At 39.5% G+C, this 14,815-nt stretch overlaps 1 protein-coding gene, 1 long non-coding RNA gene and 1 other non-coding gene across 3 annotated transcripts; 2 read left to right on the top strand and 1 right to left on the bottom strand.

Moving 5' to 3' along the window:
• The first annotated feature begins 1,263 nt into the window (after positions 1 to 1,263).
• On the top strand, positions 1,264 to 12,937 carry LOC148917707 (uncharacterized). Its single transcript, XR_016126277.1, has 2 exons — positions 1,264 to 1,886; positions 12,566 to 12,937. It is a non-coding gene; the product is annotated as an uncharacterized LOC148917707 (long non-coding RNA).
• LOC148917708 (uncharacterized) lies at positions 5,164 to 11,860 on the bottom strand. Its single transcript, XM_089049790.1, has 7 exons — positions 10,991 to 11,860; positions 10,809 to 10,930; positions 9,488 to 10,725; positions 8,594 to 9,455; positions 6,049 to 6,247; positions 5,467 to 5,734; positions 5,164 to 5,405 (listed from the first exon to the last, which is right to left on the bottom strand). Exons 1-7 carry the CDS (start codon positions 11,858 to 11,860, stop codon positions 5,164 to 5,166), a joined length of 3,801 nt encoding a protein of 1,266 aa, XP_088905916.1.
• On the top strand, positions 11,193 to 11,299 carry LOC148917709 (small nucleolar RNA R71). Its single transcript, XR_016126557.1, has one exon. It is a non-coding gene; the product is annotated as a small nucleolar RNA R71 (small nucleolar RNA).
• Positions 12,938 to 14,815: the final 1,878 nt, after the last annotated feature.

Raw genomic sequence — 14,815 nt, 5'->3', positions numbered from 1 at the left:
CTAGACATTGAGGACAATGTTTCATTTAAGTTTGGGGGGAAGGATTTAGTTATGTTGTTTCAAATTGTCAAAATTTTAAAATTTTAAAATTTTCAGTGTACTAATGTCTAAAAACGCAGGATTTTATGTCTTGTTTCGTTATCCTTCAAACACCTATGATAAGACTTGGATCTAATACTAATATGGTTTCTCAGAGATTGATAGTCATTGTTTAAGGACTTTGTGTGGTTCTGAGTTAACTCTGTCTTGCATGCCATCCTTGCACTTATTGAGCACTTTGCGAGTTAGTCCAATTTCTTGCTACTTGGAGATGTTATGCAATTCTACTTATCTCATGATCTTGGTTTCGTACTCTAGAACTTATTTGAATATCTCTTGAGACATTTTGTTGCCATACAATGCTTAGGAAGTGATTTAGGCCATGTTTGAACCGTTTGAGCTTTTCTAACCATCCCTCTACATGTATTCATCCCTACTCAACCCATTTGAGCCTGCATTAAACCTTTCTTTGTGTAAACCATTCCCACCAGAATGAACCTCTGTTTTCTTATTCTTACTTATTCTATGAGCAATTAAAGTTATCTTCAAAAAAGAGTTATAAAGAATGCAAGGTTTTTGGAGCAAAAGTATTTAGTGCCATAACCCAAGTGTTGAAAAGAAATAAGTTTGGGGGTATTGGTAACTAATCAAAAGAGGTAATGAAGTGTGACCAATGTAGTCACGGCCCTAGGGTGTTATAAAAGAGAAGATCATGGTGATCTAGGGTAAAGAGCCACAAAATTAGGCCAAATAAACAGATATGAAGGTACTGAAATTATGTTCAAAATCTGCTCATGTATGTGTTCCTTGCTTGTTACAAAGTTCAGTAATCTCTTATGCTCTTACCTATGCTTTAATTATGCTCAAAATATTGTATATCTCATATCCCTTCTTTCATTCAACCACTACCCTAAACCTCATTACTACCCTTGTAAAGTCCTTTTGATCCTTGGTGTTGCATGGTATTATGTGGAAGAGCAGATTGGATAATGAGCTTATGGGGTTCGGAATTTTTATTTTGCTCTAAGTGTATGCGCATGTACTTATTTGAGTTGCAGGTGTTGTTCTGATTTGGCATTCACACACTACACTTAAGGATGTCATTGTGAGCCTTGGTTACCCTTGAATCATGTGTGGAACTTAGGTTGTGATTGTTGTGTTTCTTTGGAACCATATATTTCGGTGATTCCTTGAGGATATTGTTTGGAAGGCTAGTAGCTTATTTCCTGTTTTCTAAATCGTATTTTTCCTTTGTTTTGCTCGAGGACTAGCAAAATCTAAGTTTGGGGGTATTTGATAAGGTCATAATTTCACACATTTGCATGCCTTCTTTGCTTAGTAATTTTGTTTAGCTTCTCTCTATTTTGAGTCTCTTACCTATGTTTGTGTGTTTTGTAGGTTAAGACAGCAAGAGATCACATTTGATGCAATCCATGCTTGTTAAGGGCTGATTGGGATAAGAGGAAAATGGGCTTAAAGACAAACCCAATTTGGGCCACACTTCTTGTCAGTCCAGTTTCGTAGGTCATTTTGGACGCCCCATTTCAGCAACTTACACAGGTCAGATGAGGAGACATCCTTGATAGAAGTTGTTCCAATGGGTGTCTATTATAACATATCCAAATTTCAGCCCAATTGGATAAATCTGGAGCCCTTAGCACGTCAAAGACTGAACCAAGGTCACAGAAATGTCATGATTGGCTGCCATCACATCTACATCCCTAGAGCCATGTGCTCAGCATGGGCAGCCATACATGGGAGTCAAATCAGCTCAGGAACTCAGAAAGATGAACAAAAGTCAAGCTTTCCATAAAGACACCATACCAAAGCATGGGCAGCTGGAGCAAGTGGCTAGCATGGGTAGAAGGGAGCAGTTGGGAGCAGCTAAGAGAGGTTGTTGTCTCAATTCCTAACAACTAAAATGAGTTATTAAAAACAGTAACTTTAATTCTTGAAAGTGCACGAACCGTTTATAGTATAGCTTATGTAAATACGAGGTCGATCCCACAGAGAATGGTAACTTGGTTCCAAGTTAAATTAGTTAGAATGCTAGAAAAACATAGAACAAAGAAACTGACTAACTAGCTAAAGGCAAGGTCGAATTCAACAATGCCTCTTGCTAATTACTCAAGGTCTAAGACAGAATCCTAGCACCACACACGCACTTTCGAAATGGGGTTTTGTTGTTGAAATGAAAAGAAGAAGCGTAAAATGAAAGTGCTCGAAAGTAAACACTGGCAGCAATCAAAAGTTGTGAAACAAAGATTGAGAAGTGTTAGAGCCTTGGAATCTACCACTAGTCTTCCTATCCAAGTTATGAATTCATAGAAATTGACTCAAGCTTCATCAACAATAGATTATCGCATACAAGCCTATGGTATCTAGGTGCAGGATGCATGATTCTCCTAAGGCATATGATTATGCATGGTATCTACACAACACGTGATCTCTAATATGCAACCTAAGCATGGTATCTACTTAGAATAAAGCATACAAGAGTCATTAAACTCCTTGAGAATATGATAATCACACAAGTCCTAGAACATGGTATCTGTCCTAGTCAACCTATGGTTATTAACCCCTTGAATGATTCTTAGGCCATTCATGTGTTGCTTGTGAAAGGAGAGTAGGGTGGTGAATCTAAACCCCTTCCCAACCTGTGCTAGATGCATAAAATCTTAGTTAGCTACTCCAAGAAAACATACATCAAGCACATAATAAACTAGAGATTAACAACTTGGTAATGAAAGCAAGGAAATCAATTAACTATAAAATCATCATAACATTGAATATTCATGACTAGGGCTTCATCCTAAGCCCTAAGTAAATGGATTAGTTAGACATAACTATGAGTACAGAAAATAAGAAATACATAGATAGGATAAAGAGAGGAGAAGAACTAGATGATGGCAGCAAGGAATTCCCAGGACAGCTCCAGCTCTCTTCTCACTTTGTGGTGAATCTGAATGTGTGTTTGAGAGTAATGGATGAAGTGAATGTGTGTGTCTGCCTATCTCCCTTGAATGAGTGAGCAGCTCTCTATTTATAGAGAGAAATTTCGTCCTCCCCTTTGGCTGGTGAAGCACACCTCTCTTAGCTGCTCCCAACTGCTCCCTTCTGCCCATGCTTGCCACCTGCTCCAGCTTCCAAATACATGCTTTGGTATGGTTTCTTTATGGAAAGCTTGACTTTTGTTCATCTTTCTGAGTTCCTGAGCTGATTTGACTCCCATGTATGGCTGCCCATGCTGAGCACATGGCTCTAGGGATGTAGATGTGATGGCAGCCAATCATGACATTTCTGTGACCATGGTTCAGTCTTTGACGTGCTGAGGGGTCCAGATTTATCCAATTGGGCTAAAATTTGGATATGTTATAATAGACACCCATTGGAACAACTTCTATCAAGGATGTCTCCTCATCCGACCTGTGTAAGTTGCTGAAATGGGATGTCCAAAATGACCTACGAAACTGGTCTGACAAGGAGTGTGGCCCAAATTGGGTTTGTCTTTAAGCCCATATTCCTCTTATCCCAATCAGCCCTTAACAAGCATGGATTGCATCAAATGTGATCTCTTGCTGTCTTAACCTACAAAACACACAAAACATAGGTAAGAGACTTCAAAATAAAGAGAAGCTAAACAAAATTACTAAGCAAAGAAGGCATGCAAATGTGTGAAATTATGACCTTATCAAATACCCCCAAACTTAGATTTTGCTAGTCCTCGAGCAAAACAAAGGAAAAATACGATTTAGAAAACAGGAAATAAGCTGCTAGCCTTCCAAACAATATCCTCAAAGAATCACCGAAATATATGGTTCCAAAGAAACACAACAATCACAACCTAAGTTCCACACATGATTCAAGGGTAACCAAGGCTCACAATGACATCCTTAAGTGTAGTGTGTGAATGCCAAATCAGAACAACACCTGCAACTCAAATAAGTACATGCGCACACACTTAGAGCAAAATCAAAAATTCCGAACCCCATAAGCTCATTATCCAATCTGCTCTCCACATAATACCATGCAACACCAAGGATCAAAAGGACTTTACAAGGGTAGTAATGAGGTTTAGGGTAGTGGTTGAATGAAAGAAGGGATATGAGAAATACAATATTTTGAGCATAATTAAAGCATAGGTAAGAGCATAAGAGATTACTGAACTTTGTAACAAGCAAGGAACACATACATGAGCAGATTTTGAACATAATTTCAGTACCTTCATATCTGTTTATTTGGCCTAATTTTGTGGCTCTTTACCCTAGATCACCATGATCTTCTCTTTTATAACACCCTAGGGCCGTGACTACATTGGTCACACTTCATTACCTCTTTTGATTAGTTACAATACCCCAAACTTATTTCTTTTCAACACTTGGGTTATGGCACTAAATACTTTTGCTCCAAAACCTTGCATTCTTTATAACTCTTTTTGAAGATAACTTTAATTGCTCATAGAATAAGTAAGAATAAGAAAACAGAGGTTCATTCTGTGGTAGAATGGTTTACACAAAGAAAGGTTTAATGCAGGCTCAAATGGGTTGAGTAGGGATGAATACATGTAGAGGGATGGTTAGAAAAGCTCAAACGGTTCAAACATGGCCTAAATCACTTCCTAAGCATTGTATGGCAACAAAATGTCTCAAGAGATATTCAAATAAGTTCTAGAGTACGAAACCAAGATCATGAGATAAGTAGAATTGCATAACATCTCCAAGTAGCAAGAAATTGGACTAACTCGGCAAAGTGCTCAATAAGTGCAAGGATGGCATGCAAGACAGAGTTAACTCAGAACCACACAAAGTCCTTAAACAATGACTATCAATCTCTGAGAAACCATATTAGTATTAGATCCAAGTCTTATCATAGGTGTTTGGAAGGATAACGAAACAAGACACAAAATCCTGCGTTTTTAGACATTAGACACACTGAAAATTTTAAAATTTTTAAAATTTTGACAATTTGAAACAACATAACCAAATCCTTCCCCCAAAACTTAAATGAAACATTGTCCTCAATGTCTAGAGTGTAATAAAAAGCAATGCCTCATAAATGAAAGGAAAGAAGATAAGGGAAAGACATAACCAAAGGTTAGAGTTCAGAAAAACTCCTTTGAGGCAATTAGGAGGCAAACAAGCTTCTCGCATATTCTATCTTCTCCTCGTCACCTTGGGTTGCCTCCCAAGAAGCGCTAAGTTTTATGTCTTCAGCGGACGTCCAAACACTGGTGAGCTTCAAGAGAGTGGTGGAGGCTCCAGGTGCTTGAGACTCACTATTGGCATCAAAGTTGGCATCAAAGTAAGGTTTCAACCGATGTCCGTTCACCTTGAAGGTGCTGCCATCCTTAATATTTTGAATCCCCACTGCGCCATGATCAAACACATTAGTAATAACAAAGGGCCAATCCACGAACGCAAAGCTTACAGGAAGAGCTTAAGGCGTGAATTGAATAGGAGAACCTTCTGCCCTTTCTCAAGCGTCTTCCTAAAATTTTCTTGTCATGATATTGCTTTGTTTTCTCCTTGTAAAGCTTAGCGTTCTCATACGCTTCATGTCGCAACTCCTCCAACTCATTGAGTTGAAGCCTCCTCTTCTCACCAGCAGCTTTCATATCAAAATTGAAGGCCTTGATTGCCCAATAAGCCCTGTGCTCAAGCTCCACTGGTAAGTGACAAGGTTTACCAAAAGAAGCCTATACGGAGACATACCTATAGGAGTCTTATAAGCAGTCCTATAAGCCCACAGTGCATCATCCAACGCATGGACCAATCCTTCCTTGTGGTGTTCACTGTCTTTTCAAGTATGTGCTTAATCTCCCTATTGCTTATCTCAACCTGCCCACTAGTTTGAGGATGATAGGGTGTTGCCACCTTATGCGTGATTCCATATTTCTTCAAGAGTGCTGCAAAAGCTTGGTTAACAAAGTGAGGAGCCACCATCACTAATGATTGCTCTAGGTGTGCCAAACCTTGTAAAAATATTTCCTTTGAGAAAACCAATCACAACCTTAGCATCATTAGTCCTAGTGGCAATGGCTTCCACCCATTTGGAAACATAATCGGCAGCAACTAATATATATTCAAATCCATAAGAGGTAGGAAAAGGGCCCATGAAATCAATTCCCCAAACATCAAATATATCAATGATTAAGATATTAGTGAGAGGCATCTGATTTCTAGCATTTAAATTACCCATCCGTTGGCATCTATCACATGAAGCACAAAAAGCATAAAGCATCCTTAAAAAGGGTAGGCCAAAAGAAACCTGATTGTAGCACTTTGCTGGCAGTCTTCTTTGCTCCAAAATGGCCTCCGCATGCATGGGAGTGACAAAACTCTAGAATGCTCTTAAAATCACCTTCAGGCACACACCTTCGAATTACTTGGTCTGCAGGCAATGCTTGAATAGATATGGATCATCCCAAAAGTAGTATCTTGCTTGCTTCCTAAGCTTGTCACGTTGGAGCGTAGATAACCCTATAGGGAGTTTATTAGTGCACAAATAGTTAACAATATCAGCAAACCAAGGCAATGGATTGAGGGAATTCATAGCACAAATGGAGAAGAGTTGCTCATCAGGGAAGCTTTCACGCAATGGCAATGAATCCTCCTCTTCGTTAGATACATGTACCAATCTACTTGATCAGTTCACAATTGCATATCATTTTGTACCCTTCTAACTTATGATTTGGTTATGTTATTGAGTCAAACGTGTGCTTTTAATCCCTTTTCTGTTGATCATTCAGTTCATTGAGCCTTAGGTAGTAATGGTGCCTTTGGATAAGAAAAGATGCAAAATGATGCAAAACAGGCAGACTGGGTTGGCAACTCATTTCGGCCTTAACGTCTTTCTCCCAACTTTGATTGGCCCATATAATATGTGCCTGGAAAGATGAGATTCTGAACTGCAAGATGGACTACTCAAATAGATCAATTGATTAAGTCAACCCCAATCCGTGAGCCCATCAAAATGCACACCATGCTCAAGAATGCAACTGCTAGCTGTTGAGTCATGTGCTGACAAGACAGCATGGAAACTCAGAAGGCATGGGCAGCTGACATTCCTAGAGGCATGGGCTACACATCAAATCAGCAGCATGGGAACCTAATGGGCAGCTCAGACAAATGGGAATAGCTAGGAATGGCTGTGCTTCACCAGCCAATGGGGGAGCACGAATTTGCACTCTATAAATAGAGTGATGCACACTCATTCAAAGAAATGTCACTCCATTCAGCCTAAAATTCACTTCAGCCATCCTCTAACACTCCCATCCTTCCCCAAACACTCCATTCAGTCCCAAATCACCAAAACAGCTCCAACAAGCCTTCCTTCCATTTCCCTACGAATTTCCTCTTTCTCTGCCATCACCACTCACCCAAACTCATCCCAAATCACCTCTTTAGTTGCCATACTCTAGATGTGAGAAAGCTCTTGGAGCAGCATTAGGTGTGGAGAAGCACTTGGAGAAGCCTTGGACACCACAAGTAACTTCAGAAATGGGTTTTTCCACTCTTATTACATTCATTATGTTTTCTCATTTCTGTTTAAGTTTCATTTCCATTATGAGTAGCTAAATTCATAACTAGGACTTCGATGTAACCTAACATGAATATTCTGGGTTTATAAGTTGAAGTTTTGAGTTTCAAGTTTGATTCATGATTCATGTTCTTATTCATTATGCTTATCAGTTAATATGCTTGTTTGGATGATTGATCACCATTAGAACTTGTATATTAGCTATCTTGGTTTGAATCAAGAGTAGACACCATGCTTTGATTCAGATTGAACTATGAATAAGAAAAGTATGTATGGACATTCGACAACAGGGATTAGATACATGCTTGGTTGTTTAAATTGTTCTTCTATGCTTAATGAGTTCCTAATGCTTAATTTAGGTTAGACAACAAATGATCAAGTTAGGGAATTAGGAACACAAGGTTAGGACCAGACACCATGGCCTAATCACACTTTAGCTAGAATCAATCTTTGAATCCGAATTAGACTTGTCACTTGACTCCTTATAACCTAGAATTGAATTGTTATGGTGAATCGAATGCCCTAGTCTCCCAATCTGTTTTCCAGCCCACAAAAACACTCTTTGTTACATTTGCTCACTTTGCTTTTGTTTGAAATTTCGTTTTGCCTCATTTGTTCAACAATTACAATCACTCTTTGTTTAAATTCTATTTTAGACTTAACCTCCTACTTTCTTGAATTTGGTAATCTAAGTACATAACTAATTTTAACTTCTCAGTCCTCGTGGGTACGACCTCGTACTTGTCTTGCTATATTACTAATTGGCCCGTACAATTGCATAAAGTTAACATTTAAACAAATCAATCTTAGCTTTATCTACCTCGATTCCTTTATCTACCTCGATTCCTTTACTAGAGATGACATAACCAAGAACTATGCCTTGGTTAACCATAAAATGACATTTTTCCCAATTAAGCACAATGTTAGTCTGTTCACATCTAGCCAACACCTTAGATAAGTTATGCAAGCATTGATCAAAAGAGTCACCAAAGACAGAGAAGTCATCCATGAATACCTCAATGCCATGTCGGAGAAAATGCTCATCATGCACCTTTGAAAAGTGGCTGGGGCGTTACAGAGACCAAAAGGCATCCTCCTATAAGCAAAAGTGCCAAAGGGACATGTGAAGGTCGTCTTCTCTTGATCCTCTGGGGCTATGGCGATTTGGTTGTAGCCTGAATATCCATCAAGGAAGCAATAGTGGCTATGGCCAGCCAATCTCTCAAGCATCTGATCAATGAATGGAAGAGGGAAGTGATCCTTGCTTGTTGCTATGTTGAGCTTCCTATAATCGATGCAAACTCTCCAGCCCGTAGTCACCCGTGTAGGTACAAGCTCATTTGCTTCATTCTTCACCACTGTGATACCTGACTTTTTGGGAACAACTTGCACTGGGCTCACCCATTTACTGTCAGAAATAGGGTAAATAATACCAACATCTAAAAGCTTCATTACCTCTTTTCTTACCACCTCCTTCATGTTCGGATTGAGACGTCTTTGGGCATCCCTCTTAGGCATTGCATTGTCTTCCAATAATATCTTGTGCATGCACAGTGTTGGGCTTATGCCTTTGATATCTGCAATGCTCCACCCAATTGCAGTTTTGTACTCTTTTAGAACTCTCAAAAGCTTCTTCTCATCATTTGGTTCGAGATGTGAGGCAATGATAACAGGTAGAGTCTTATTTTCATCTAAATAGGCATATTTAAGGTGTTTTGGCAATTCCTTTAATTCCAACTCTGGTGCCTGCACAATAGAAGGTAAAACCTTATTAGTAGGTGGGGGTAATGATTCAAATTGGTTTGCATACCTCTTTCCAACTTCTATGTAGCTATCCATGCTGCAAACAAGCTCAAAAGTAAAGGAGATATCACAGCCTCTAAGCTGTCCACTTCTTCTTTCCTTATGCTTTGTGTAATGCATGCTTCAATGGGCTCCAAATAACTCATTGGCAGTGCTTCTTTCACCATAGTATCAATTGCATCAAGCTGGAAAACTTCATGCTCATCACTTGGAAACTTGGAGGCTTCAAACACTTTGAATGCTATTGTCTCATCAAACACGTTCATGGTCAATGTACCCTTCTTCACATCAATAATAGCACCGGCAGTTGCCATGAATGGCCGACCTAGAATGAGTGGTAACTGATTGTCATGAATTGGTGCTTCTTCCATTTCCAACACCAAGAAATCTGCTGGCAAAATTAGCTCTTCCACTTTCACCAAAACATCTTCTAGAATGCCTTTAGGGTACCTAATAGTTCTATCTGCCAATTGAATGCTCACAGATTTGGCTTGCAACCCACCAAGGTTAAGTTTTTCATAAACATGATATGGCATAAGGTTTATAGAAGCACCAAGATCAAGCAAAGCTTTTTGAAACTTAAAATCACCAACTATGCAAGGTATAGAAAACGAACCTGGATCTCTTAGCTTTGGAGGTAGCTTTCTTTGTAACACTGCACTTACCTCTTCACTCAATGCAACTTGTTCATGCTCTTTGAATCTCCTCTTGTTAGTGCATAGATCCTTCAAAAATTTTGCATACTTTGGAATCTGAGCAATGGCATTGAGCAATGGGATGTTGATTTGCACCTTCTTGAATGTTTCCATTATGTCATCCAAGCCTTGATCTTTCTTTGACTTTGATAACCTGCTGGGAAAGGGTGCAATAGGCCTAAAAGCATTAGTTGAAATTGGAACTTGATTAGCATTAGATGATACCTTAGGGCCTGTGCTCTTTCCTGGAGCATTGAGGGGCTGTTTGTTGGAAGCTGTGGGCTGCCCATGTGGTGGCTGAATGATCTCCACGTTTTCTCCATCTTCTTGCTCTTCATTGACATCTCCAACCTTGTTATCAACTTGTTTACCACTTCTTAAGATGTGTATTGCTTTAGCATGCTCTTGATGCCTTGGATTCACCTCTGTTTGGCTTGGGAAAGTTCCGGATGCTCTATTGCTCATGGAGGATGCAATCTGCCCAACTTGCACTTCTAGTTTGTTCACTGCATTTTGAAGATTCTGATTGGTTTGCATCTGTTGCCCCATGAACTTCTTGAACATGTCTTGCAATTCTCCCATTTGATCACCCCTTTGCGCTTGCACTTGGTGGGAGCATGCTGGAATTGCCTTTGTTGTATTTGAAATCCTGGGGGAGGTCCTTGAGATTGTTGAACATTTGAGTTATTGCTCCACTTGAAATTAGGATGATTTCTCCACCCCGGATTGTACGTGTTTGAGTAAGGATCATTATTAGGATTCCTTGCTTGAAGGGCATTTGCTTGTTCTAGCATGTGCTCTGCAAAAGATTGGTCTTGAACTTCTACTTTGTTTCCTAGAGGGCCAGTCACTGCCTGTTGAAGCAAAGAACACATAACATCAAGTTTTGCAGCAATCTCATTATTAGTACTTACCTCAGAGACCACAGCTTTCATAGGAGCTCCTCTTCCTTTATTGTGGCTCCATTGTTGAGAGTTAGCACTCAAGGATTCAAAGAGAGTAAAAGCCTCCTCTGCTGTTTTGTTCATCAGTCCTTCTCCACTTGTTGCATCTACCATCATCCTTTCGGAATCAAGCAAACCTTCATAGAAAGATTGCATTTGCATCCAACTCTCTATGTTGTGGTGTGGGCAAGAACTTATCATCTCCTTGTACCTCTCCCAACATTCATGAAAAGCTTCTCCTTCCTTCTGTGTGAAACCAAGGATTTCCTTTCTAATCTTGTTAGTCTTTTGAGCCGGAAAGAATTTCTGCAAAAACTTATTAGAAAGCTCTTCCCAAGCATGAATTGAAGCATTAGGCAAAGAGTATAACCAAGACTTAGCTTTATCTTTTAAACTGAATGGGAATAGCCTCATCTTAATCTGCTCATCATCAAGGCCATGAATTTTGATCGTAGCACATATTTCAAAGAATTGCTTAATATGCATGTAAGGATCCTCAGTGGTATTACCATAATAAGTTGGAAGAAGATGAATCATACCACTTTTAAGCTCAAACCTGTCAACTGTGAGTTGAGGATAGACGATGCACGAAGGTTGATCGGTGACTTTGGGAATGGAAAACTCACGCAGGGGTTTCCGAGGTTGGACAACAAGTGCACCACCTCCTTCAACATTATTGTTGTTGTTCGGAATCTCTGCCATCGTGCTTGAACCTTCAGATTCGGAACTTTTAGAATCAGCGCTTGAAGAACTATAATTCCTCCTCAAACCAGCACGTACAGCAGCGGTTCTTGGTGAAAGTGGCTCAGGTGAACTTTGCTCCTGGTCAGATTCGGACATGCACACACCAAGGAACTCAATTCAGTGCTTTCAATGGAGATAATAACTAAATACAAAAACTGAATACTAAAAGAAAAACCAACGAAAAGAAACAAATGAAACAAACAAAAACAAAACAATCAAAGTAATCTAACTATAGCACCAACGTTACGGTTCCCCGGCAATGGCGCCAAAACTTATTGTCTCAATTCCTAACAGCTAAAATAAGTTATTAAAACAGCAACTTTAATTCTATACAAGTACCAACCGTTTATAGTATAGCTTATGTAAATACGAGGTCGATCCCACAGAGAATGGTAACTTGGTTCCAAGCTAAATTACTTAGAATGCTAGAAAAACATAGAACAAAGCAGACTAACTAGCTAAAGGCAGGTCAGATTCAACAATGCCTCTTGCTAATTACTCAAGGTCTAAGACAGAATCCTAGCACCACACATGCACTCGAAATGGGGGTTTTGTTATTGAAATGAAAAGAAGAACGAAATGAAAGTGCTCAAAAGTAAACACTGCAGCAATCAAAAGTTGTGAAACAAAGATTGAGAGGTGTTAGAGCCTTGGAATCTACCACTAGTCTTCCTATCCAAGTTATGAATGCATAGAAATTGACTCAAGCTTCATCAACAATAGATTATCGCATACAAGCCTATGGTATCTAGGTGCAGGATGCATGATTCTCCTAAAGCATGTATTTGGAAGCTGGAGCAGGTGGCAAGCATGGGCAGAAGGGAGCAGTTGGGAGCAGCTAAGAGAGGTGTGCTTCACCAGCCAAAGGGGAGGACGAAATTTCTCTCTATAAATAGAGAGCTGCTCACTCATTCAAGGGAGATAGGCGGACACACACATTCACTTCATCCATTACTCTCAAACACACATTCAGATTCACCACAAAGTGAGAAGAGAGCTGGAGCTGTCCTGGGAATTCCTTGCTGCCATCATCTAGTTCTTCTCCTCTCTTTATCCTATCTATGTATTTCTTATTTTCTGTACTCATAGTTATGTCTAACTAATCCATTTACTTAGGGCTTAGGATGAAGCCCTAGTCATGAATATTCAATGTTATGATGATTTTATAGTTAATTGATTTCCTTGCTTTCATTACCAAGTTGTTAATCTCTAGTTTATTATGTGCTTGATGTATGTTTTCTTGGAGTAGCTAACTAAGATTTTATGCATCTAGCACAGGTTGGGAAGGGGTTTAGATTCACCAATTCTACTCTCCTTTCACAAGCAAGCGCATGAATGGCCTAAGAATCATTCAAGGGGTTAATAACCATAGGTTGACTAGGACAGATACCATGTTCTAGGACTTGTGTGATTATCATATTCTCAAGGAGCTTAATGACTCTTGTATGCTTTATTCTAAGTAGATACCATGCTTAGGTTGCATATTAGAGATCACGTGTTGTGTAGATACCATGCATAATCATATGCCTTAGGAGAATCATGCATCCTGCACCTAGATACCATAGGCTTGTATGCGATAATCTATTGTTGATGAAGCTTGAGTCAATTTCTATGCATTCATAACTTGGATAGGAAGACTAGTGGTAGATTCCAAGGCTCTAACACCTCTCAATCTTTGTTTCACAACTTTTTGATTGCTGCCAGTGTTTACTTTCGAGCACTTTCATTTCACGTTCTTCTTTTCATTTCAACAACAAAACCCCCCATTTCGAGTGCGTGTGTGGTGCTAGGATTCTGTCTTAGACCTTGAGTAATTAGCAAGAGGCATTGTTGAATTCGACCTTGCCTTTAGCTAGTTAGTCAGTCTCTTTGTTCTATGTTTTTCTAGAATTCTAAGTAATTTAACTTGGAACCAAGTTACCATTCTCTGTGGGATCGACCTCGTATTTATATAAGCTATACTATAAGCGGTTCGTGCACTTGCGAGAATTAAAGTTGCTGTTTTTAATAACTCATTTTAGTTGTTAGGAATTGAGACAACAGTTTTGGACTCAATTCGATATCGATTGGTCCATAGAATCGGACGATTCAAGTTCGTACGAAGTTCGTTCTGAAATGGAGTAGTTGGTGTATTGCATAATTTTGGCCATTGGATATCACTCAAAACACACCAAATGCCTCCTCCCCCCGTGTTATGATGTTTCCCAAGTTTTGGACTCAATCCGATATCGATTGATCCATAGAATCGGACGATTCTAGTTCGTGCGAAGTTCGTTATGAAATGGAGTGGTTGGTGTATTGCATAGTTTTGGCCATTGATTTCACTCAAAACACACCAAATGCCTCCTCCCACCGTGTTATGATGTTTCCCAAGTTTTGGACTCAATCCGATATCAATTGGTCCATAGAATCGGACGATTCAAGTTCGTACGCAGTTCGTTCTGAAATGGAGTAGTTGGTGTATTGCATAATTTTGGCCATTGGATATCACTCAAAACACACCAAATGCCTCCTCCCACCGTGTTACGATGTTTCACAAGTTTTGGACACAATCCGATATCGATTGGTCCATAGAATCGGACGATTCAAGTTCGTACGAAGTTCGTTCTGAAATGGAGTGGTTGGTGTATTGCATAGTTTTGGCAATTCGATTTCACTCAAAACACACCAAATGCCTCCTCCCACCATGTTATGATGTTTCCCAAGTTTTGGACTCAATCCGATATCGATTGATCCATAGAATCGGACGATTCTAGTTCGTGCGAAGTTCGTTATGAAATGGAGTGGTTGGTGTTTTGCATAGTTTTGGCCATTGGATATCACTCAAAACACACCAAATGCCTCCTCCCACCGTGTTATGATGTTTCCCAAGTTTTGGACTCAATCCGATATCGATTGATCCATAGAATCGGACGATTCAAGTTTGTACGAAGTTCTTTCTGAAATGGAGTGGTTGGTGTATTGCATAGTTTTGGCCATTGGATTTCACCAAAACACACCAAATGCCTCCTCACACCGTGTTATGATGTTTCCCAAGTTTTGGACTCAATT

This window comes from Prunus mume, linkage group LG4, assembly GCF_029339155.1.
Source record: "Prunus mume cultivar Tortuosa linkage group LG4, ASM2933915v1, whole genome shotgun sequence".
Taxonomy (NCBI): Eukaryota; Viridiplantae; Streptophyta; class Magnoliopsida; order Rosales; family Rosaceae; genus Prunus; species Prunus mume.
Note: the sequence above shows the minus strand (reverse complement) of the source record. Positions and strands in the feature narration are given on the sequence as shown.

Excerpts from the sequence above, each read along its gene's own strand:
- LOC148917708 (XM_089049790.1), bottom strand. The coding sequence starts at position 11,860 with ATGTCCGAATCTGACCAGGAGCAAAGTTCACCTGAGCCACTTTCACCA. Across the intron at positions 6,248-8,593 it reads TTCTCCGACATGGCATTGAG|ATGCCAACGGATGGGTAATT; the intron begins GTATTCATGGAT and ends TTCATGTGATAG. Across the intron at positions 5,735-6,048 it reads CTAGGACTAATGATGCTAAG|GCTTCTTTTGGTAAACCTTG; the intron begins GTTGTGATTGGT and ends GTCTCCGTATAG.